Consider the following 22,163-nt stretch of genomic DNA (forward strand, 5'->3'; position numbering starts at 1 on the left):
GGATTTTATTGCAACGGCAGCTCATCTATTTTCCCCCAGCCCGATAAAGCCAATTAACCTCGCATCGGATTAAGCTAATCAGAGGATAAGGTGTGGATTTAATTTCTTTATTTGTAATCAGAAATTCGACAGAGATGGTGTCGAATAACACACAAAGCAAACTTTAAAAAGATCGGTTATATGAGATGAGTTGCATTGTATAATTTAAGTGGTGTTTTGTACAAAAATAGGCCAGTTTTAAGTGCTACGCAAAATCCCTTTTAATAACGCTGCCTATCAGTGTGATCACAGGTAATGGATTAGAATCTCCATGGTGACAATTTTCAATTTAGATAGTTCATCACATTGTATTTCAAAAACAACTGAGTAAAAGATGCGCTATCACCCGCATGTTGTTGTCGCCGTCCTCATCCATACACTGTAGATGTGATATCAACGGTGGCATTCAAGCAAAAGAACAGAAGCTAAAGAAACAAAGGCAGATTCAGCTGCAGGAGATAGCCGGTGTTATGAAGCAGATACATAGATAAGGGATTTCATATTACACTTAGCCACGGGCCCCTGCTGAGATTTATCATGCCATGAAATCGTGTCCATATTGCACTGTGGCCTATCTCAACCATCCATCAGCTCATTCTGCTCTCACCGCCAGGAATATTCTGCCCTGGTGGCGGCGGAGAGCCGTCCCGTGTCATCTCAGTCAGGGACGTCTCCCCCTGCTGTGCCACCAGCCACCAGTTCAGCACAACACTGCCACTCTGTCTGCTAATGTGCCACAAGAGCGGCTCGAGCCAGGCTGATTACAACACTTTGTGTGTCCGTGTAACGCAGCTCAGTGTGTGCTGCGTTACTGGGATCCAGCACCGAGAGGCAGAAGCTACACGCACATTTCAGGGGGGGAGCGTTCACGCTTGATTATTAATGGTCGTAGTTTAAGTTTTAATATTAGGATAGAAAGAAAAGACACAACGTGAGCTTAAGCGTATTTTTGCCGCCTCTTAATGTTCACGGCAAGTACAGGACTCTTATGTCTTTTCATTTTGATTATGAAAAAAAGTGATGAACATTGACAAGACAATTGTACTAATAGAAAAATCTGGTTGTAAATTAGAGTATTAAAATAGCAAAATTGTAGTTTAACTTTTTTGTGTCCATTTGAATCACTAAGAGGGGGGTTAGTAAAACCAAATTGATGTATTCTTTTCATTTTCTGAGCTGTCTTTGTCGTAAAAACAACTTCCCCTGGCCATGATATTTAATGATCTGTGTGGTCTTGCAGTATAAAGTACAACATTTAGATGGCAGCATTTAATCTGATTAACGACCTTGTTTAAAGGGATTCTTTCATAAAGTATGTGTTTTTTGGGGGATACAAATCTGTAAAAACAAAAGAAGTGAGCCTCATGCTACCACAGTGAACATGCGTGATCACACGTACAGTATCATACCAATAGCGAAGAATTCATTTGTTTTGATAATCTGCTGCCTAGTCCAAAGAAGGAGAATACAGTGACGATAGCTTCTGACAGAAATGTGTAAAATTTCTCTTCGACAGGGTTTCACACATAAAAATCACCTCACCGTGACCTGCGCCATGCAGTACAGTACGCTCCCACTTTTCATTTGTGTGCTCTTTCTTGTTTTTGTGTTCATTATTTCTGCATCTACATTCATTTTTTTGTTGTTGTTGTGGGAGCACAGGCTGGCACACACACACCTACACACACACACACACACACACACCTACCCCCACACACACACACACAGACCTACACACAGTGTGTTTGACACGGCAGCCAGGAGTCTCATTAGTGGCAGCAGAGGAGCTTTGCCTTCTGCTGTCAAGAGTGTGTGTCCCTACCGCTCCTCACAACCGTCTCCTACATGTCATGTCAGGCAAGCCTCTGATTCTCTGACGCCGTGCTTTGTGAGGTGAGCTCGGAGACACGCCCGGGCTGAGAGGGAGCGAGACCGGGGGAGAAAGAGACAGTGAGGGAGAACAAGAGAGAGAGAGAGAGAGAGAATAAAGACTGAGGAACAAGAGAGAGAACTAGGGAGGGGTGGAGGGAGGGAGGGGGGGGAGAAAATAAAAGCAAAGGAGGTTCTGACATTAGCAGTAATGAGGAACATGGAGGATGGCGCCGAGGGGGACATCCTGACATTACTATCTGCAAATCAACCACTGCCTTGTTGCTGCCACAGATTCACTCTGAGAGGCGTTCAGGGTGGTGCAGTACTTTTCAAACCAACAGTCAATCACGACCGGGGGACGTCAGCCTCTTTGTGCAAACGCCTCCAGCGAGACTTTTAGATTTAGTCATTAATAATAGTGATAATAATAGCCACAAGCATTCAAATATTCCCACACAAAGGGAAATAAAATAGCAACACATTTTGTTTTCATCGTCATAAAAGTTGACCTTTTTACTTGACTCGCTTTTTATTTTAGCTTTTCGTTGTATGGTACAACATAGAAAGTAATTCCGAGGTATTTTATGAAAATATCAAACGCGTTGGCGCAGGTTGCGTCTGGCGTTCACATATACATTAATCACAAATCCATTCTAACAGTGTGGCCACTTAAGACGCTCTTGCTTTCTCTCTCTTTACAAGTTTGTGTTGAAACTCATAATTATGTCCGTGCGCTGTTAGTTTGCGAGGTATTGCTGCTTTTCTGCCAGATTAATAACTTGATCACAGTTCAGCGCGGGAGGTGCACGAAAGACCAAGTATTTCACATTTTTCCTCCTGACTATGTAATTGGAACGATTGAATGTGACCTTATAGTGTCTTGTTTTGCCAACATGGAGTCGCTGCCAAGCTGTTAAAGAAAATTAGGTTTTAATAGCGTGTTGCTAAATGCAGTTGGCTGGTAGTACACCTGGATCACAGCGTACATTTCAACCGAATCAAAGTCTCCTTGTCTTATATTTTACAAGTAATCTTAAATTCATTTAAAAATATGTACAAATAAGCTTCGACAAATTCATAAAACATTGGTGGTTCGTCTTTTTAAACATCTGCTGCCCATCATATCGCCTTACTCGGCATCTGTCTGATGTCACCAGAAGGCAGAAGGAGCGTTTTGCCTTTGCTTTCATACTTAAGTAGCGTATGATTCATAAATCCACTCTCTTATTAATTCTCCTCAGCTTGTGTAAATGACCCTCCTGGGTATATATAAGCTTGATAAACTGAAGACATGGATGAACGAAGAGAAAAGAAGAAGAAGAAGAAGAAGAAGAAGAAGAGAGAGAGCGGGAGCAGGGGGAGGGAGGCGTGGAGGCTGGAAGGCTCTTTGAGGAACAGAGTTGTTAGTGCTTTGCCCTCGGGGTGAATGAGAAGTAGCTTTGAGGCCCCGGGTTGGCTCCCCACCTAAAGGCGTGTTTACCGCCGCGTTGCACGGTGGCTGTGCTTTTGAGGGATCAGTCTTGAACGCGCCTCTAATTAAAGCTGTCATGGCTGGGTGCCTGCAGGGATAATGTTCTATTATTATAGTCATTTGTTTCAATTAAACGCTGGGTGATTTTACAATAGCAGCCGTGAACCTGTGTGAGTGAGCCATCACTCTAAACAAGATGGCTCCAGTCAAGCAGGCAGTGGGGAGACGAACGTCTCGGGACTCTCAGGAGCATTGATCACCGTGTATTCAAACAGGGCAGGGCGGGACGCAGAGGGTCTGAGTGTGTGATTGACGCAGGCTATTAGGGGATGTCTCTTTAAAATCAAAATACCAACAAGATTTCTTCTTTTTTTTTTTAAAAATGCTTAATCATGCGCGAACATATTTCACCTTTCATTTACATGTTAGAGTTAGTGCACTGAAAGTGGATAGACCCCGCACTTAATTCAGAACTGGCACGCTGACGATGTATTGACTCCTTTTTTTTGAGGTGATGATAAAAGTTAAAGCACAACATTCATTCATTCTTTAGCATCGAGAGACTCGAGCATTAAAACCTCGCATAGCAATCACCCTGCTAATTTAAATGATGAAACAGATGCCACTCTGGTATAATCATCATAAGGACGGAGCAAGGTTAGCTGCTCCAGTCTCCTCGTCCTCCTCGTAGCTGTGTGGAGCTCTCCTCTCCCCGTTTTCTCATCTCTGTGCTGGTGGTCAAATCCCCTTAGCTAAATCAAATGGTGCAGGCAATTGGAGCAGCCGTGAAACCATTTCAAAGGTAGGGTCAGCAGGAGCAGGAGAACAATGGCTTTGTGATATTCCATCTCACACACAATGTGCTACACATAATTGGAAAGCCTTTGTTATTTGACTCCTATTTGACTATGATGTACAAGATGTGAATACAAACACGACAGGCGTAACGATGGCAGAGGAGCACGCTCACACCGAGTTTCCTGGCTTTACATCACAGTTTAAGTCGGCCCGGCTGCTTGTCACCAAAAAGCAATATCTAACTGTCCTCTCGCTAACTTCGGAGATGGATTTTAGTACTGAAGTCATGTTTTTGTGTCTTTTCGGCTCTCTCTCTCTTCCAGCGTCATCTTTCCTTTTTTTCCCCCCCCTTTTCCTTCTCTCCACTTATGAGAGACAGATCTCCTGGGGCTTTACAGCAAACAACTAAACTGCTGCGGGTTAAGCGCAGCAACAATACCCAAGAGAACTTTATCCAACTTTATAAGCAATCTAAATATAGATTAATATAGATTCAGGGCACTGTATTGCTGAAGTTGGCAGCTATTGGTTCATAATTATACCACAAAATACAGCAGTTCAGAAAAAACCTGAACGACAATGAGCAAAGTGTTCAACGAGTGAGCTCCTTCATCATAGAACAAGACTACTGGCGACGCTCTCGTTCTCGACCTATAACCATCGCTCAGGTTCGCGCCTCTCAAAATAGACAAGACATCATGACATAATTGTCGCCACAGACCAAGTCACATATCCAGGAAATGAATCTGTATTATGGGCTGCCTATCAGAAGGCCGTACGGGTTAAATACTAAAAGCAAAGTGTGCAGTGACCAACCACGTCCTGTTGTGCTCGCCCCCCCAGACCCTTTCCTCACCCCCCCCCCCCTCCCCCCTCCTCCCATTTGGATGATACCATTAGGAATTAGCATACAGTACCTATGGCAACCGGCAACCTTTGTCAGATTCTTTCATAATATTTGAACAGCCGTCTGCTGCTCGCTTTATTTAGCTCAGGCTTGATGGCGCTATGTGATAACTTCTTGCTCTTTCCATCTCGTACAGGTGAAAGTGACAACTAAAACCACCCAGAGACGTTTAAAAAAAAAAAAAGTGACATAAGAGTAACTGTTGGTGCATTATCACAGCAGGGATGTTTTGAGTAATGAGCAGGAAGTCCTTTATGTGTCAGCTGCTATTAGTGACTGTAAAAAGGGTGCATACACTTTCATACTTATGTCTGTGTTGTTACAGTAGCCGTAGTATCCGTTTCATTATACTTTCACTGATGTGCAATAATAGTTATTTCTGTGTTTTCTGGTGACCTCACCGAAAAACACAGCCAGTGCCTCAGTCTTAGAGCAACAAAAAAAAAGGAACATTGGTTTTCTGGCTTCAGTAGTGAGGACCGAGCACTCATCTCTAATGACAATTGAGTCAATGCTCCGAAGATAAGAAGTGGCAGATGAAAGTGCCCTGGTTTTCAAAATAAAATCAAAAAAATACAGTGAATTCTTCATTTTATTTTTGGAAAATGAATGTAATTTGACTTGTTTAAGGTGAATTTGCATGTAACACATTGTCACATTTTTAGAAAATGAAGTGCACTAAATCAATCAGATAAAATGGGAATTTAAAAATAGATTTCTGTACATCTGATCTTTCCTGTTTCTCCTCTTACGAGCCTGACACCCGGTACCCACAATGCCATGGTGCCTTCTCCCGGTGAACTCTCTGCATGTCTCCTTCTTGTTTATATTAAACATGGTGTGGCTCAGATTAAAGGGTGACAATTTTGCCTGGAGGCTGTTGCTATGGAAATGCGTCTGCTATAGCTATGATAGGCCATTCATGTTTGATTAATTGGTTTTTCAATGCTTCTTGGTTTGTGAGGACCCTTAAAGAGCAAGTCCATGGCAAATGGAAAATTAATGGATTTCTATTTCCTTCGCTTTCCTCTTTCTTCCTCTTTTCTCCCCGCCTATCTCACTACTTATTTTGCTGAAGCTGTTTCCTCATGTTTTAAAAAGTGTAGTGATGGTGTTGTGAATTATGATTGGAAGTTGGAGATTGCCATGGATCAGGAGGAAAAAGAGGGGGCGGGGGGGTTAGAGTTTGGTTATTTGAAATGCAAAAGGAATGTCTTTGTTCATAGCTTGCTTTTGTGTGCAGCTGCTGAGGCAAACACAGAATCTAATGTCGTGTGAATATTATGAGTTTTCAAAGCAGGCCAGAGCCTCGTACGACATTACTTTGTTGTGCATTTGTATTCTAGCAATCTACTGGGACCAATTATGATTAGAGAGCCGAGCCTTCATCTTTGAACCTCTACTCGTGTTTATCAGGACCTCATATGCTCGGGCCTTTTCAATTTGATCTTTTTAGCACTTCACTAATGTGTAATGTATTATTTAACTCATAAATATTTAAAAGAGCTAACAAATGCTAGTTCATCACTTTCTGATCTGTAAATTGCCAAACATTCCCATTTATGCCTACTTTAAAAGCATCCTTTGGTGCGCGCTCATGTTCTGTCCTGATGAATCTTGGAGAAAAGCTTTTCATGTAGTCATTACTGAAGATCTTTTAAGATGGCTAAGAGCAGAACTTTGTGAGAGTCTGATGCTCTAATCACTCTGAAGGGTGCTCTCCATGTGGGGGTCATTCTCCAGCAGCGAGCACCATTTTTGTTTCAATTTGTGGGCTCCAAGTGTTGGAAAAGGTGTTGTTAAACATGGCAGTAAGTGATTTTGGTCTCTTTCATAGCACATGGCGAGCATAATACATCTGCAGGGGGTTGATAAGGTTGTTATCAATGCCATTGACGCAACGATTGCCGAGCAAGGTAATGAGATTTCTGGGTTCTTACTACTTCATTTTTAGAAGCAGGAACTGAAATCTCCCACCGAACACCAACCAGGTCATCGTGTCTTAAGGACCATGGTAAATAAAGTAGCACCTTGGTAGCACTTTAGCAGCACTTAAATGTCGCGTACTTATAGCAGGTAGAATGCACTTATTGTAAGTGACTTTGGATAAAAGTGTCAGCTAAATGAAACGTAATGTAACTATTTTACCTTTGATTATTATAGAAAGGTGCCATGAGTTTAGTGTATTTGATTATTATAGAAAGGTGCTGTGAGTTCCATGTCTCAGTGTTGAATGCAACATTTAGCTTGAGGTACCGTTCCAACTTGTAGGTGTGGAAAACTTTGACTTGAATTGAATAGTGGAAGAAGAAAAAAAACGTCTTTATTAGATTTTTAAGTTGTGGTTGTTTTTTTTTATAGAAAAACTTGCAATAGCTGATTGTTTTGGCTACTTATACAGCAGAACACAATACTGACATATTCTCATCTTCAATAATGAGCGTGTTAGCAAACAGTTGCACATCTTTCACATCTAGCAGGAACATTAGCATTCATTATCGTATCTCTGACTCGACTCAAATCTCATATATACTCTCATTTTAGTTCCTTTTTTAATCTCCACAAACTCCTGATGAAAAATATCTGGCTCTTTAGCTGATATGTTAGCTGAATGCTCCACTATGTTCACCAGCTAGTCGCTAACTGGTCGGTGTTAAGCAGGCAGTGTGCAGGAAGCATTTTTGCCTTCTGTGGACTTCTTGCTCAGAAAAAACAAATAATTAGTTTAAAGGACTTAAAACACTCAGTGTAGCTGAGGGGAGTCTCTTGAGCTTCATCTCCACAAGCTGTCATGTAATTGACTATGTAACATAAAAACATACTGCTTACAGTAGCTGCTCTGAATAGCTGTCTCTTCTTCTAGTTTGTGTTTTGACAATGATTTTGAAATGTATTTTCCTTTTTTTTTCTTTTTTAAAAGGGTATGCTTGGCTCACATTTGCGTGACGGACAGCATTTGCTCGTCTCAAACCCATCACAGCGAGCCCTGCTGACTGCTGCTCTCATCAGATTCATCCAGCTCACTGAAAATCTAGACTTTGTGGTTACTTATTTTTATACATAGGTATACGCACCGACAGTTAACGAGAACAGCCTGAGAGATTTCATGTTCTTAGTTTTTTAGAGGGATATTTAGCTTATTAACCACCTTGCTCCCAATATTCAAATGTGATCCCTTGTAAAAAGGTCAGTGGTACCAAATAGCAAAAGATAAAATTGGCCACAAACCTGCAAATTGCTAAATAGTGATTGTTACTGTCTTGAGAAAAGGCAGTTGCAAATGTCTAGTTTTTTTCTTCTTCTTTTTTTTCCAACAGACATGCCCTCATTACAACACATCTAAAAAGTAATTGTTGGTCTTACTTTAGCTTTTGTCCAACTAATCTTTTCTCAAATTTGAAAATGTCATCTCCACTCCTCCAAGTCTTTGCATATTTGGCTAATTGGCAAACTTTTATTACTTTGAGTAGAGGAGAAGATGGTAAAGCTGGTGTTCTTCTCTCACCCCAGATGCAGGAGATGGCTTTGCACCACCACCAACAGCAACTCCATCACCAGCACCCAGATGGCTCTCATTATGACCCCGCCCGTAACCACCCCCTGATAAACCGCTCACCTCCGATACTCCCCAACCCCATGAGTGCACTCACCCAGCTAAACCCTCAGGTCAGCAGGAGTGCACTGCCTCATGGTTCCCCTTCACCTCCCGGAAGTAAATCGGCCACACCCTCCCCCTCAAGCTCCAATCAGGAGGAGGAGACTGATCCTCATTCGAAGGTACTGATGTGGCAACGCTTATCTGGCTTGTAGTCGTGGAGTAGGAGGCGAGGGCTTGGCAGTGCTTCTCAGAGAGGGTTTGCATGCTAGTGTTGAGCCGAAATGGGAATTCAGGGGTGCTTTTTATTGGGTTGGGTGGAAAACTGGCATGGTTGCAACATTTTTATGTTGAGGAGAACTGAAGCCATGTTTTTTTTTTGGTATTTCTGTATTTAATGGTGTGGTGGAGGGTGGTGTCATATTTGAAAAGAAAATTGACTTGAAACATTTACTTCATGATTGAGTGTTGGCACTCCTATGTTATTTGGTCATTGGAGCTACATGCAATCTGGTTTGAAAAATACTTTTACATACCAAGGATACTTGTTTAGATTTGTTTGATTTATGTAAATCTCTGCTTTCATAAATTGCTCACCAACCAATGTCTCTGTGGAATTGCTTCGTTTCTATCGGGGCAATGTGAATGTGTGTATAATTGAATCGGCCACATCCACAGTCTTTCAGATTCTTCGGTGTATTTAAATGCTAGCTTGCAGTGATGCAGTACAACAAGAAGAGGATCCTTTAGTTAAAGAAAAAATATATATATATCCCTGCATATACATCTCTGCTGTGTGTCTCACTGTGAGTGTGAATAAAAATGATTACCATCACTCCTATCAGTAAGTAATTCCATTTGCTCTCTCCAGTTCTCTCTGAGACCACATCAAAGCTAAAGCAGATACAGCAGGAGATTTAAAATTCCTTTCACCCCATAGCATGAAAAGTCTGAATTTATGACTTGCTCAACAACTAGAAAATAAAGATTTGGAAAGGTTTGATAAAATGAACTAACGGATGTTATTTTTGACGAAGTATAAGGCAGAAAAAACCCGTCAAGTATTGTCGGTGTCAAAATGTTACTGTCAGTGAAGAATGGCTGCAATGTTCAAACGCTGTCTAACAGAGAGCTGGAGTTTTGCATTTGGCGAGGTTGACACGCTTTACCAGGACCCAATGTTAGAAGCATTCATCAGCGATGCAATCATTCACTCCAGTTGGATTGGTCGCCCTTGTTTCTGCGGTGTCAATAAGTCGTTTTGTTTTTTCTGTGCTTTTGATGGTCTTCCAGATCACGGGCGAGAAGCGGCCGTCTTCAGAGATGATGAAGCCCAAACCCAAACCCCAAAAAAAGAAGAAGAAGAAGGATCCCAATGAGCCTACAAAGCCCGTGTCAGCCTATGCCTTGTTCTTCAGAGACACCCAGGCAGCCATTAAAGGACAGAATCCCAACGCCACCTTTGGAGACGTATCCAAGATAGTGGCCTCCATGTGGGACGGATTGGGAGAGGAGCAGAAACAGGTAGATTGATATTCTCAGAGAATTGACTCACGTGCTTCAAGCATTACGATAGAACGTGTGAAAGAAGGGTTTGGCAATGTGTGCTCAGCTAGCAAATTATTGTGCAACATTGATATTAGTTTAGATATGGGTGTCTGACCACCTGGAGAATTCTTTTATCTCAGATTTTGGTCTCTACCAATTCCTGAAGGAAATATCTGTCTCTTTAGCTGCTAGTTGCTAACTACTTTATCTGAACATAGAGAACATGGCATTTTTAAAACTACTTCTTGCTTGCAGCCTAAAACAACGCTGTATTTAAGCCTCGTTGGGTCTGATTCACATGAACAGAGTAAATAACTCTGGACTCGGACTAATAGTGCGTTTTACAACTCCTATAGGCCCTCCTGATTTAAATCAGTGCTTCGAGTGTTTATACGCGAGTGGATGTGAAATTTTTTTATTTTTTTTGCCCAATGGTACCATGTGACAGACCCAGAAGTTGTAATTCAACTGCCTGACCACTATGTCAAATTTGCTTCAATGCCTGGCCCTCTTTCAGGGAGCTATAAGAGAATAAAGAGTGAACCAGAACAGGAAAACCACAACATGGAGCTTTCTCTGTGGCTGCGTCCCTACGACTAACACATTTAACATATCACGTGTCGATTGTTAATGCCACTTTTTGACAGCCAAATGTAAGTTATTAGCATACAATTAGTGTAAACCCACTCTACCAGCCCAGTTAGATATCTTAGGTTGTGGTCATGCAACTTCACAGGTCAAGGTTCATCACAAATACTGTAAACTTTGGTGAGAATCCACAGTTTGGTGAGTCTCGCTGTTGTAACACACACAGTCGGGCAAACTGAGCTATGTATCTGTCATGCAGCTACAAAGATGTAACAATATGGCTTGCAGCTCTGGTATTGCTTGTCACAATATTATGTCCTTCTGACATAGTTAATATGGCTGTTTGGCAGCTAGCCAGTTAGAAAGTTTTAACAGAAAGTGCACTCATGGTAAATTGTTTGTATAATAGGAGCATCCTTCATATACAATAACATGATTCATTACAGCCTGAAAACATGGTTATGATCAAGTTAACGATGTCAAAAGTCTATTACCAACCATATGTGTTTACGCTGTGCTAAAACTGCAAAATAATATGTATTTAAGATGAGGAACGATGACGCGGCCTCAGAAAATTAAGATTGTCTTTTAAAATGAGATAGTTGTCCATGTTGACAACTTATATATCGTGGAACATAAACAATATTTCCATTCACACAGAATTTACGTTTTTTTTCATGCAGTGATAATCATATCTTGAAAGAAATGAAAAGTCTGTTGCCTTCAACAGTGTACACATATTTCCCTGAACATTTTCAGGAGTCAATTTTATTTTATGACCCGGCCTGTGAATACAGAACTGCGTTAACATTCACTGCAGTTTAGAGCGTTTCCACCCGGCACATTTTCTATTTCATTTCAGCTTTCTAAAGCAACAAACAAAGTCAGAGAAATAGAAACGCAGTGTCTATGTGTTTTCTGGTAACAAATGATGGTGTGAAATGAATGGAAAACGAGACAGTCTGATGACCGTGCGCAGGCTCATATTTTTAGAATATCCAGTCAGGGCGCAGCCTATTGGGTGTCAAATAAAAGCACCTGTCTCCATGACAAAGTGCAGCCCATTCTCCTCAGCCCCAGCCGCCGCCGACTAGACCCCATCTAGCATGTGTGTGTTTTTCTCCCACCAAACCTACTTTATACGCCGGACTTTGGAGGCCGTCTGTCCCTTTTATTTGCAGTTAATTTTTGCCGCCTTCACCGGGGCTCTTCACCATGAATCTTCATTTCGCCGCTGACACCCTTGAATGTGAATTCCTCATTTCCTGTCCTTTTATTTATATCTGTTGCCTGGTGATTTGATCATGCTGGGAATACAAGATTAGCAATTGCCTTGTCCTTGGTTTTGCCTCAAGGACATCTGCTCCTGAAATGTTATTGTTTGTGCTTCTTAACCCTTCGTGTCCCGGCTCCTTTTTTCACCTTAGACTTTGCACCGTCGATGCATCTCTCTCTCTCTCTCTCTCTCTCTCTCTCTCTCTCTCTCTCACTCTCACTCTCTCCTCCCGCCCCCCTTCCTCTACACACACACACACACACACACACCCTGAATGCATTTGTCCTTCTCAGTATTACCTGGGAACAGAGACGGAACCAACAAAAGGGCAGTTCCATCATTAAACAAAATACATCCATTTATCGTGCCATTCCACCACTAATTTTTTGATTTGTTTGTGCATTCATGTGTTGAATCAAACGTGTCACCTCGAAAGACACATAATTAACGCGAGGTAATGATGTCATTATGGAATGAAATGTAGGACCCTGTCTGAGCAATAACACTGTGATTGCTCTAATTATTCTCCGTGACTAACCCTGTCACTTATTCCTGCACAACAAACGCATGAACTTGATAGCCGTGTATTGACAGAGTTTAAGCAATTCAGCGTGGTAATTGTCATTATTAAAATATACAAAAAGGTCTGCCTTTTTGGTTTGAACAACATATTTAAGCATGCACTTGCCACAACTGCTGACTAGTGGTGTTCAGCTGAAATACATTTAAGATAAAAACCTCTTCAGGGTCCCGTAACTAAAGCATGTTCAATCTCTGCTCTGGGCCTGTCGATGTATATGCGGTTCTGTTTTTTTCAGCTGTCGCGTCATCTCTATAGGGCCGATGAGGTGTGTTCTATAATGTCACAGTCAGACCCTCTGGAGCCGTGTAGGAGCAGCTGAATGTAAACAGCCCTTCGCCTACACACAGCTTTGTTTTAACTAGAACGTGGCCCCCTGTTTCCAATTACCTATAGTACTTCTCAGACGCATCATGCAGCAGAATTCACATAAATGGATTGAAGGCGGCATGTTTTATTGCTGTGTTTTATTGAAGAAACGATCAGAAGTGTCATTGTTGTGATTTGTGTTCCTTTTTTTTTTGCCATTCTTGTTTTTTTTCTTTCCGAGCCTCAGTGTGTGTTTTCCTCACTTTGATAGCGTTGTTGTGTATTCTCCAGTGTCACCCTTGAGTTTGGTTGAACAAAGTTGTTTTTTTTGTTGTTGTTGTTGTATTCATGTTCATGTTTATAGTTTCCTTTTCATTAATATGTTTTCAGATGCGTGCTTTACAGCGTTTTTTTTTAATTCCCGAAGGTCTTTGTTTTATAGCGCAAGATCAATGCGTTATTTGGGCTGCGTTATTCCTCAAGGTGACTACACGTTAAAGCTGCCCCAGAAACACAAAAGAACTTGTTTCTTGTTTTTGTTATTTAAGATTAAGATCAATTTTCCTTTTTTTTTTCTTTTTTTTTCTTTTTACAGCAGTGGGGAGTCATAATGAGGGAGGAGATGCCTCAGTTTTATTTAATTGAGTCTGCTGTGTTGGAGTTGGAGATATAACAGTTTAAACTGCACACTTTGCTATCAAACTCCTTCTGTAGGAGGTTTAGCATCTAATGATGATTTTTTAAATCTATTTTTATTAACTATTCTGCCTCTTTGTCTTGCTTTGACATACATTTCTATGTTTTTAAAAAAAAAAAAAAATCCTCTCCACTCCCTCCCCTCACCGGTCGCTCGGCTCTTCGGTCGTCGGGGTAATCACTCCCTTCAGTGTCAGCGGGGTGCGGAGTTATTGTCTTCTGTAATTAACTGGTTATCAAACAAGAACATTTCATTAAGGTACAATTAGGGGCTAATTCAGGCGGGACACCTCTGTGTCAGGATTACGATGGAGGCATATGCTCTCCCCTTGCAGCTTTGTTATTTTTAATTCATACTGACCTGCAGCCTCTGACGGCTTCAATTGCTAATGAATCCACTCACTTTGGAATAATTAGACATCCTTAGGCATGGTAATTTATTTAAAAGTATCTGTCGTTGCGCGAATCATTAGCTGTGTTAAATTGATTTGAAATTAAAGCTGCTGGGAGAAGTTTGGGGTTCATTAAAGAGGCAGGCATGGCTCTATCAATATTTAAAGGGTTGAGGGCTAAGGTTGTCACTTTTTCTTTTGTGTGTGTTTTTTTTTCTACAAGAACTGTCATTTATTTCCTAAATGGAGATCATCTGTTTGTATTATGACCGTCTGTTGCCTATTCCTGTATTTTTGGACTTCCTCATCGATTGCAATCTTGTTCCAACATGCCTGAATGAATATCACAGAGGATGGAATAATAATAATTTTGTAAATAGGGATAAGTGAGAGGATGAACATCATCTGTTTAAGCAGGAGATTGTATCCGTCTCCATCCCAGTTTGTTTGCTGTTCCGTGTGTGTGTGTGTGTGTGTGTGTGTCTGTTTGTTTATTGACTGTATGTGTTAGCAGCTGCCAGCCTTTGTGCATTTGGCAACCCATGAATGCTTAATGGTTATTCTACCCCACCTCTTTGAATGAAATGACCCCGTCCATGGAGCCACAGACTGTCTCACACTGAGGATCAGTAATTACCCGCTGCATTCAAACACACGTTCTCCTTCATATTAAAATGCTCCAGAGAGGAGCTGAGATCTGAGAGTCTTCCTCATCGATTTTAAAGGGTGGACTTTTTGCGACTTGTTTTTCCCCGCATCAAAAAGGCGGTGGCAGCTATAAAGAGCCCGTGAGTGACATGTGATGACATTAACTTGAATTCCCTGTCTTAACGCATCATTTGAGGTCCATTCAGAAGGCGAGAGATTGCCTCTTTGCTAATGCTGTTTTGAATTCTTTTATTTCTTCCTCCTCCTCGTCTGAATGATTTGCTGGGACATCAGCTCTGATTAAGAGATGAGCAACAGCCTTAATAGAGGAAGAGGCTGGAAAGCCACGCACCAAATGACAAACAGCGTCTCGTTGGTCCTTTAGTGTCATAAAACTCCATTTCCACATTGTCGCGTGAATGCTTTCTCTGCATTTCATCCTGGACATTTTGAAGAAATACACGAGTCAAACGCAGACGTCCAAATCTCCTTCACTTAACCGTGCAGTGAATACATTTAATAGGATGTTTTTTTTGTTGTCACAGAGCTCTCTGCCTGGTCACGCGACGGCACCATGACTCCCAAAATGTCGTCCACATCAGTCGGCGTGAGACAGCCGAGTCATTTTAGCCCTTTGGCACCACCTTGTAATCAATCGTTGTTGTTGTTGTTGTGTTTGTTCCTGCAGAACTACAAGAGGAAAACAGAGGCTGCTAAGAAGGAGTACCTGAAAGCCCTGGCCGCCTACAGAGCCAGTCTGGTTTCCAAGGTAACCACGGGGGTCACATCTTTGATATACACGGGTCAGCGGCGATATAAGGGATGATAAATTAGAGTATTCCTCTCACTCTTATTTCAAGGAAAGGGTCCACTTTGTCCGTATGTGTGTGTGTCTCTCTCTCTCTCTCTCTGTGTGTCTCTCTGTATGTGTGTGTGTGTGTGTGTGTGTGTGTGTGCTCTGAGGAGAACAGTGAAAATTAGGTTTCAAACACACCCAATTCGCAACCTGTGGTGAAATGAAATAAGTAACAGTACACGTCTGTGTGCACGCGCTCGTTATTGTGCACATGTAAGAGCAGAAGTGAGCATTAGCTACCGTTTGCTGTCCACCTGGTGTTTCTGTCCTCCCTGATGAGCCGCTAATGCGCTAGCTGAGGTTCGCTCGCACCTACTTTGCTGCAGTTTACTCCAGTTTACGCCAGACGGTAAACACTTTGTCCAGAAAACGATTCCCACAAGTTCCGTCTTCGTTAAAGGATGATGTCATATGTTCGCCAAACTCTCCGCCGTACATCTGCGAGGCGCACACAAAGGTTATCTCAGCACACAGGGGTGACTCAATCTGTTGGTGCGCTGCGTTTCAGTCCAGTGTTTCGGCATTGTTTTTGGAAACACAACTCTAAATTGCATTAGCATATAGCAAGCTCCTCCTCTTCCCCCCCTCCCTCCCCCCTCCCTCACTCTTCCCGGGCCTCCTTCCTCCCCTCCGCGCAGCGCCGCACTTCCTCTCGCGCTCACGGGCCGAAAACAAGCACCTTGATTAAGGCATGAATAGTGAATTCATCAGCCTCTTCACTGAGCCATACTTTCAACTAAAAAGACTATTCTCATCTCTTGTCTTTGCTGCAATTAGACATTCATGTCAGAGCTCCCATACAGAGGCCTGATTGATACTATATGTCGGTAGATTGCCAGTCAAAAAAACTGACAGCCAATCTGAATGCAGAGCTGAATCTCATGATTCAACGCGACTTTCTTTTTTTAATTACCAATGAAGAGAGTCTTTTCAACGTGAATTGGGGCGGGTGGAATTGAAGGTAATTGGAGTGTCATTTGGAGGATTCACATCTTCAGAGTGCACCTGTTGCCTTTTTGTTTGGTGACGCATGTCGGTTTGTTTGGGAGCAGAGGAAAAAACAAAAAGTGTGATTGCTTCCCACTGTACGTCGTGGCACTTCTCTTGTGTTCATTTGACTCCAAGAGCTCCCATGCACAGAATTTATGAAGTCGAAATAATGCAAAATGAAACTCACCAACTTTCATTTCAACATACAGACTCCTCTGGTAGATATACAATTATTTTACTGCAATGCATCACACTAACATGACCCTTTTGAATAAAATAAGGGGAAATAAATCACACCCCTCCTCTCCTGCTTTCCTTCTCCCGTCACACCATTTCTTCAGTTTTTCATTTTCCACTTGACCCTGCAAATATATCTGACCCGTTCTTTTATCCGTCCTTCCATCCCGATCCATTGATTATTTCATGTGTTCAGAGGAATGGATGTGAGCCATTACTAAATAGCAGACCCCCACACATCACTCCAGCCCCTCTGACAGCTAATGAGAACCACTGGATGTAGTTCAGACACACACCAGCTCATAAAAGAAAGGGAGACAGAGAGACCTGCAGAATAAATGTGTGTGTGTGTGTGTGTGTGTGTGTGTGTGTGTGTGTGTGTGTGTGTGTGTGTGTGTGTGTGTGCGTGTGTGTGTTTGGTCTCACAGCATCAACAGCGCTTTGTGTGGAATGAATAAATAAAGGAGAGCAGAGCGGCGAGCGTGATTAGCATTAGCCACAATGGCTACACATACTTTAATTACTTTAGATAATGAATAGTATAGATTAGATTAGTAGATCTAATACAAAACTGCCAGCTGCTCCTTTATTTTTTGCTTCATTGACACATTGTTTTGAAATCTTGCAAGGGCGCAAAAAAAATGATGGGACATTTAGTCACCATCAGCTCTCGTTCATGTTCATATCGGCCTCAAACCATATTAATACTAATAGTTATTTCATCTATCATTTCCACGCTATTAGTACGTATTATAAGCAATTCATAGACTGCATAACCATGCTGCCGGCTTCTAGAAAGTGCAGTGCAAAACTACTATGCATAATTTACACCAAAAAAGACAAATCTTAAAGATCTGCATTTCAAAATTGAAATATGTTGAATATTCAACTAATTTCTAGTGGTTCAGATAACATTGCACTTAATCTGGGAACATGGCAATTTCAATCAAGTCAGAAATATGAACTCTCAATAATCAGACAGTTCAGTCAGTACATCTAAATCCCATTATTTGGAGATAAACATATAAAGTGTCACGGCACAATCATAACAGTATATATATATATATATATATATATATATATATATATATATATATATATATATATATATATATATATTCATGTTGCAATAAACTGTCATGCGTTGTAACAAAGTGTGTAACCATCTTCCTTCTCCTCTGTCCCCTCCAGACATATAATGATCCCCTGGAGTCAAAAAGTGCCCAAACGAGCCAGGCCTCTCCACACATGATGCCAGCTAACCCGCCCCTGTACAGCGTGCCACCTCCCCCCCAGCCGTCGTCGCCCTACCTGGGGCCCGGGGCCTTCCCGCTCACCGACCTGCAGAGCTACGCCGGACACGCACCTCGCCACGCCCTGTCGCAGACGCTCAGCCAATCGCAGATGCTGCCAAGCATTAGTGCCTCTCCCCCTTCCTCCTTCCAGATCAGCCCACCCCTTCACCCCCACCAGCAGCTCTCCCTGCACCAGAGCTCGCTCCTTAACCAGCCTATCCGCATGCAGCAGGTCCAGTCCCACCAGATGGGGCTGCAGGCCTCCCTCCACTCCCCACCTCATGGGCAGCAGGTAGGGCGACACCCGGAGACACACCCGCTGCGGGATAGGACACACTTTGAGACGTTGGCTTCATTCTCTTTTTCCTTCCTGCCTTCCTTTCTTTCTTTCTCCAGGGGTTTTCCCACCTCCAGTCAGAATATCAGAAGAGTATTGGGGGTCCCCAGTCTCCAGGAGCCCCTGGCCCTGGTCCAGGTCCTGGAGTGGCTCAGAGCCATGACTGGGACAGTGAATACTGCAATCGGGAGTGTGGCAACCACTGCAGGTCAGTGGAGACAGAGGAGACCGTTTGATTTGCTTCCCTGAGTCCGTTTTTCCACAATAAAAGATGTTACTGCATCTAATCTCATCGTCTCGGAGGACATTTGGAGTGGAGACAAATTCATTGAGTTCAACCAAATGGACATTTTTCTTCTTCTTTTGATGTGTGATGCGTTTACTCAAACTAAAGTGAATATATTGTGAAAAAGTGAATGCCAAGAGGGTTTCAGGTTGAATTTGTCAGATAGATACAGTCCAATCCAAGTCTTGGACCAGAGCTCTCCTTTAGAAACAAGCAAATAGTCTTGTCAGACGTCTCTCCCACTGCTTTCACAATATAAGTGTTGAAAATTGTCAGCTCGGTTCCAGTGAGACGGGAGAGACAGCTGGAGAGGTAATGGTGAGATAATAGAGCTTGTCATGTGTTTGTCAGACAGCAGTAAAAAAACAGATGTTCCTTACACAAGTTTTCACTGTTATTGTACTAAACGGTTTGGCAGGCTGCGGAGTCCTGCAGCACGGGAAGATATCCAGAGTTCACGCTGAAGTGCGATGACATGTTTTTCGTTTAATTTGCGGGCTTTAGTTCGAGGAAAGTAGAAGTAACAAGAATGCGCTCACAATGCGGCCATTAAAAGTATCTGCAGTTTGAGAAGGAAACATACGCGCTTTTGCGCTTGAAGCCGTCTTTTTTTTAACCGCCGGGTCGTCGTTCGTCGTCTTAACCTGTGCTTCTGTTTTTCGTGTTGTGTGTTTCTCTCCAGCGGCAGCATGATTGGCAGGGACAAGCCACTCTACCTCACCTGAAACTGAAGATCATGCTCGGTCGACAATTGCGACACAGAGGGGTCTCCTCTCACCCCTCCCCACCCGCCCCACATCCCCCCTCGCCCTTTTACCCTCAACCCTCCTCTTCTGACGCACACACACTTACACACGGTTCACACTTAACATACAGTAACATGCATTCATATACAAACACTCACACACACATTCAGCCCCTCCCAAACCACCACCAACACCACCACATTTATTATTTTTTTTTGTCAATGTAATGATTATTTCTTTCAGTTTCTAGAAGAACTTGTGACCAGAGTTTGTTTTTTTTGGACTAGGTGACTGCTGTCTGTACCACTTAATGTATTTGCAGTCCTCCTGCTGTTTAAAATTTGCCAAGCACTTATACCCCCAAAAAACCCCCAAACCCCCCCCCCCATCCCCCCTCCTCTCTGAGTTGTGTGTTTACGGCCGCTCTGACACAGGCCGGGCTGTAGAGCACTCCTCCTCTGTGTCACCATCAAAGTCCCCTCAGGGACCCCATCCAGCTTTAATTAAGAAGAAGAAGAAGAAGAAGAAGAAAAAAAGAAAAAAAAATAACTCTTTGTCTTCTTTAACCATTTTAATTTCCTTTTGAGTTTTTCTTTTTTTTTCATTTCCATTTTCCTTTCTGTTGTTGTTGTTGTTTTATTTATTTCTGGCTTGCAAAATTGTTCCTCTTCTTTTCTTTTTTTTTTTTTTTTTTTGCCAATAAGCGTTGGGCCCTGTACTGTAGAAAAATATTAACTTCTAGTAGGTTCAGCGCAGGCTTTGATGTTATGGTAGCTTTGCTTAAGGGCCTGCAAATTGATACAAAAAGCTTGGGTGGGGAAAGGAAACAAAACAAAAAGAATCTTTTTTTAATATTAAAGACCTGTTGAGGTCTACTGAGCGGTCACAGTGTGATTGTAAATATCACTTTTATGGGATCAAATTGGGAATTGGAAGTCCAGATAGATTTGTTTCTTCTTTAATATTACATGTAAGTCATTTTGTGTGCATGTGTGCATGTGTGCGCGTGTGTGTGCGCGTGTGTGTGTGTGTGTGTGTCTGGACGTTAGAATGTACCCCATTCATGACGTGTGAATTTGGGTGTGTATGTGCACGGACACACACTCGTGCGCTAGAGTGTGTCAGCAGTCGAGTGTCGAGTCTTTCTCGTGAATTTTAACAGCCTTGTGCAGCTGGATTTCAGAGGAGTATTTCACACTCTCGTTCTTGCATTAAATCTGTGCTCACTGGTGTGTGTGTTTTTTTTTCCAATAAAGTTCAATCTAAAACTGAATACACAATATGTGTCCTGCAGATCATTAAATGGAAAGAGCCAGGTGAGAGATAGGGAAGAAAGAGATAGAAAGAGAGAAAGACGCTCCGTGAGATAGAAGGAGATATAATGTTGCGGTTGGAGAGAGGAAAAAAAAAGATATTGCCTAAAAATGCCCCACACCCACCTCCCTTTTCTTATTTTCTCTGACCATAATGTCAATTTTGTCTCCTCGACATGCACAAGTGAAGTAATGAAATATGTGAATGGAGCCATCACATCCACATTACAGTGATTTTTATAAGTTTCTACTTGGTGTTTGGTTGTGTTGATCTCATCTTTTTAACTTTTTGTGTGATTAACAGAAATGCATTTTGCTGACAAAGACATCTGTATTTATCTCTTTACTGTTGCATCATTTTTAGTTGTTACAAAAACTATAACATTTTAAGTTGTGTAAAAAAAAAAAAAAACCTGCCAATTGTAGTTATTTTATTTGTAAAGCCAGTAATGATACATATTTTAAATGGTTATCAATATATTGTTTCCGCTAGTTACCCATCAGCCATTTGACAGGTTTTCTTATTTATGAAAGAAATTAGATCATTTTTGCTTCTTACAATGGAGGTGTATTTTTATTCTTATTTTATTGTTTCATTTCTTTGGTTTGATAAAAATGATGATGATCACAACAATGATTTCTTTTCTTTTCTTTTTTACATTTCGGGTGCTGCTCCCTGTTTTCCCCTTTTGCCAGCAGCATCTGTTTGTGTCACAATGCTTCTTTTATTTCAAACCTGCATAATAAAAAAAAGTTTAAAAGTGATCATTCCTTGCCGACTCTTTTTTTTTTTTCTCCGTCCCTTTCTCTATAATGAGACGATCACACATTTGTTGTAGTTTTCCTGACACGATAATCGTTTCAAAGATCCGCCGACACCCCCAACTTACCGAACCTCACAGTGTGTTTGCACTTAAGGAGGTCACATTTGTGTCCTATGTGTATTTTTAGCACAGGACTCCAACGGCATTAGCTAATTAGCCGTGGATACAGAGCACGCCAGCCAGCGTGGATATTGCCAGTAAACTATCTTAACAAACAAGAGAGCAGATGCGAGAAGACGTTTGCTTTGCTTGTGAAAGTGGTGCATCGTAGGCGTCTAGTGTGAGATAAAGAGAACAGAGAAATGCAATGTGCACACAAACTCAGGCAACCGTCCAAGTACTGATTTTACCCCAATTGCACACAAGTCTTCTTCGAGACTTTCTGAGAGAGAGAGACGGAGAGATTGAAATGGAACTGTCACGATCCCTCCATTCGATGTTTTATTCATTTTACGTCTGCCCGCCGTCTCTTCCTCAATAGTATTGAATTGGCAAATAGATCATTATTGGACAATTGGAGAACCTGCCACTTTGTGATATGACACACATTATAGGAAAAT

The 22,163-nt window shown here is 41.9% G+C and overlaps 1 protein-coding gene across 3 annotated transcripts in view; it reads left to right on the top strand.

The window, feature by feature from the left end:
* The window catches only part of tox2 (TOX high mobility group box family member 2), an 89,899-nt gene extending 68,384 nt beyond the window's left edge, over positions 1-21,515 (top strand). Inside the window, exons 5-10 of one of the 3 annotated variants that reach the window (XM_068595275.1) lie at positions 8,598-8,864; positions 9,976-10,206; positions 15,408-15,488; positions 17,994-18,389; positions 18,494-18,642; positions 19,403-21,515. In XM_068595275.1, coding sequence (XP_068451376.1) covers positions 8,598-8,864; positions 9,976-10,206; positions 15,408-15,488; positions 17,994-18,389; positions 18,494-18,642; positions 19,403-19,445 — 1,167 coding nt within the window. In that variant the 3' untranslated portion in view covers positions 19,446-21,515. The remainder of the gene's footprint in view (positions 1-8,597; positions 8,865-9,975; positions 10,207-15,407; positions 15,489-17,993; positions 18,390-18,493; positions 18,643-19,402) is intronic. The other 2 variants (XM_068595276.1, XM_068595277.1) reach the window with 2 other exon arrangements.
* Positions 21,516-22,163: the final 648 nt, after the last annotated feature.

The sequence above is a fragment of the Clinocottus analis genome, unplaced genomic scaffold, assembly GCF_023055335.1.
Source record: "Clinocottus analis isolate CAN_PGR_092001 unplaced genomic scaffold, fCliAna1.0.p SCAF_3, whole genome shotgun sequence".
Lineage (NCBI taxonomy): Eukaryota > Metazoa > Chordata > Actinopteri > Perciformes > Cottidae > Clinocottus > Clinocottus analis.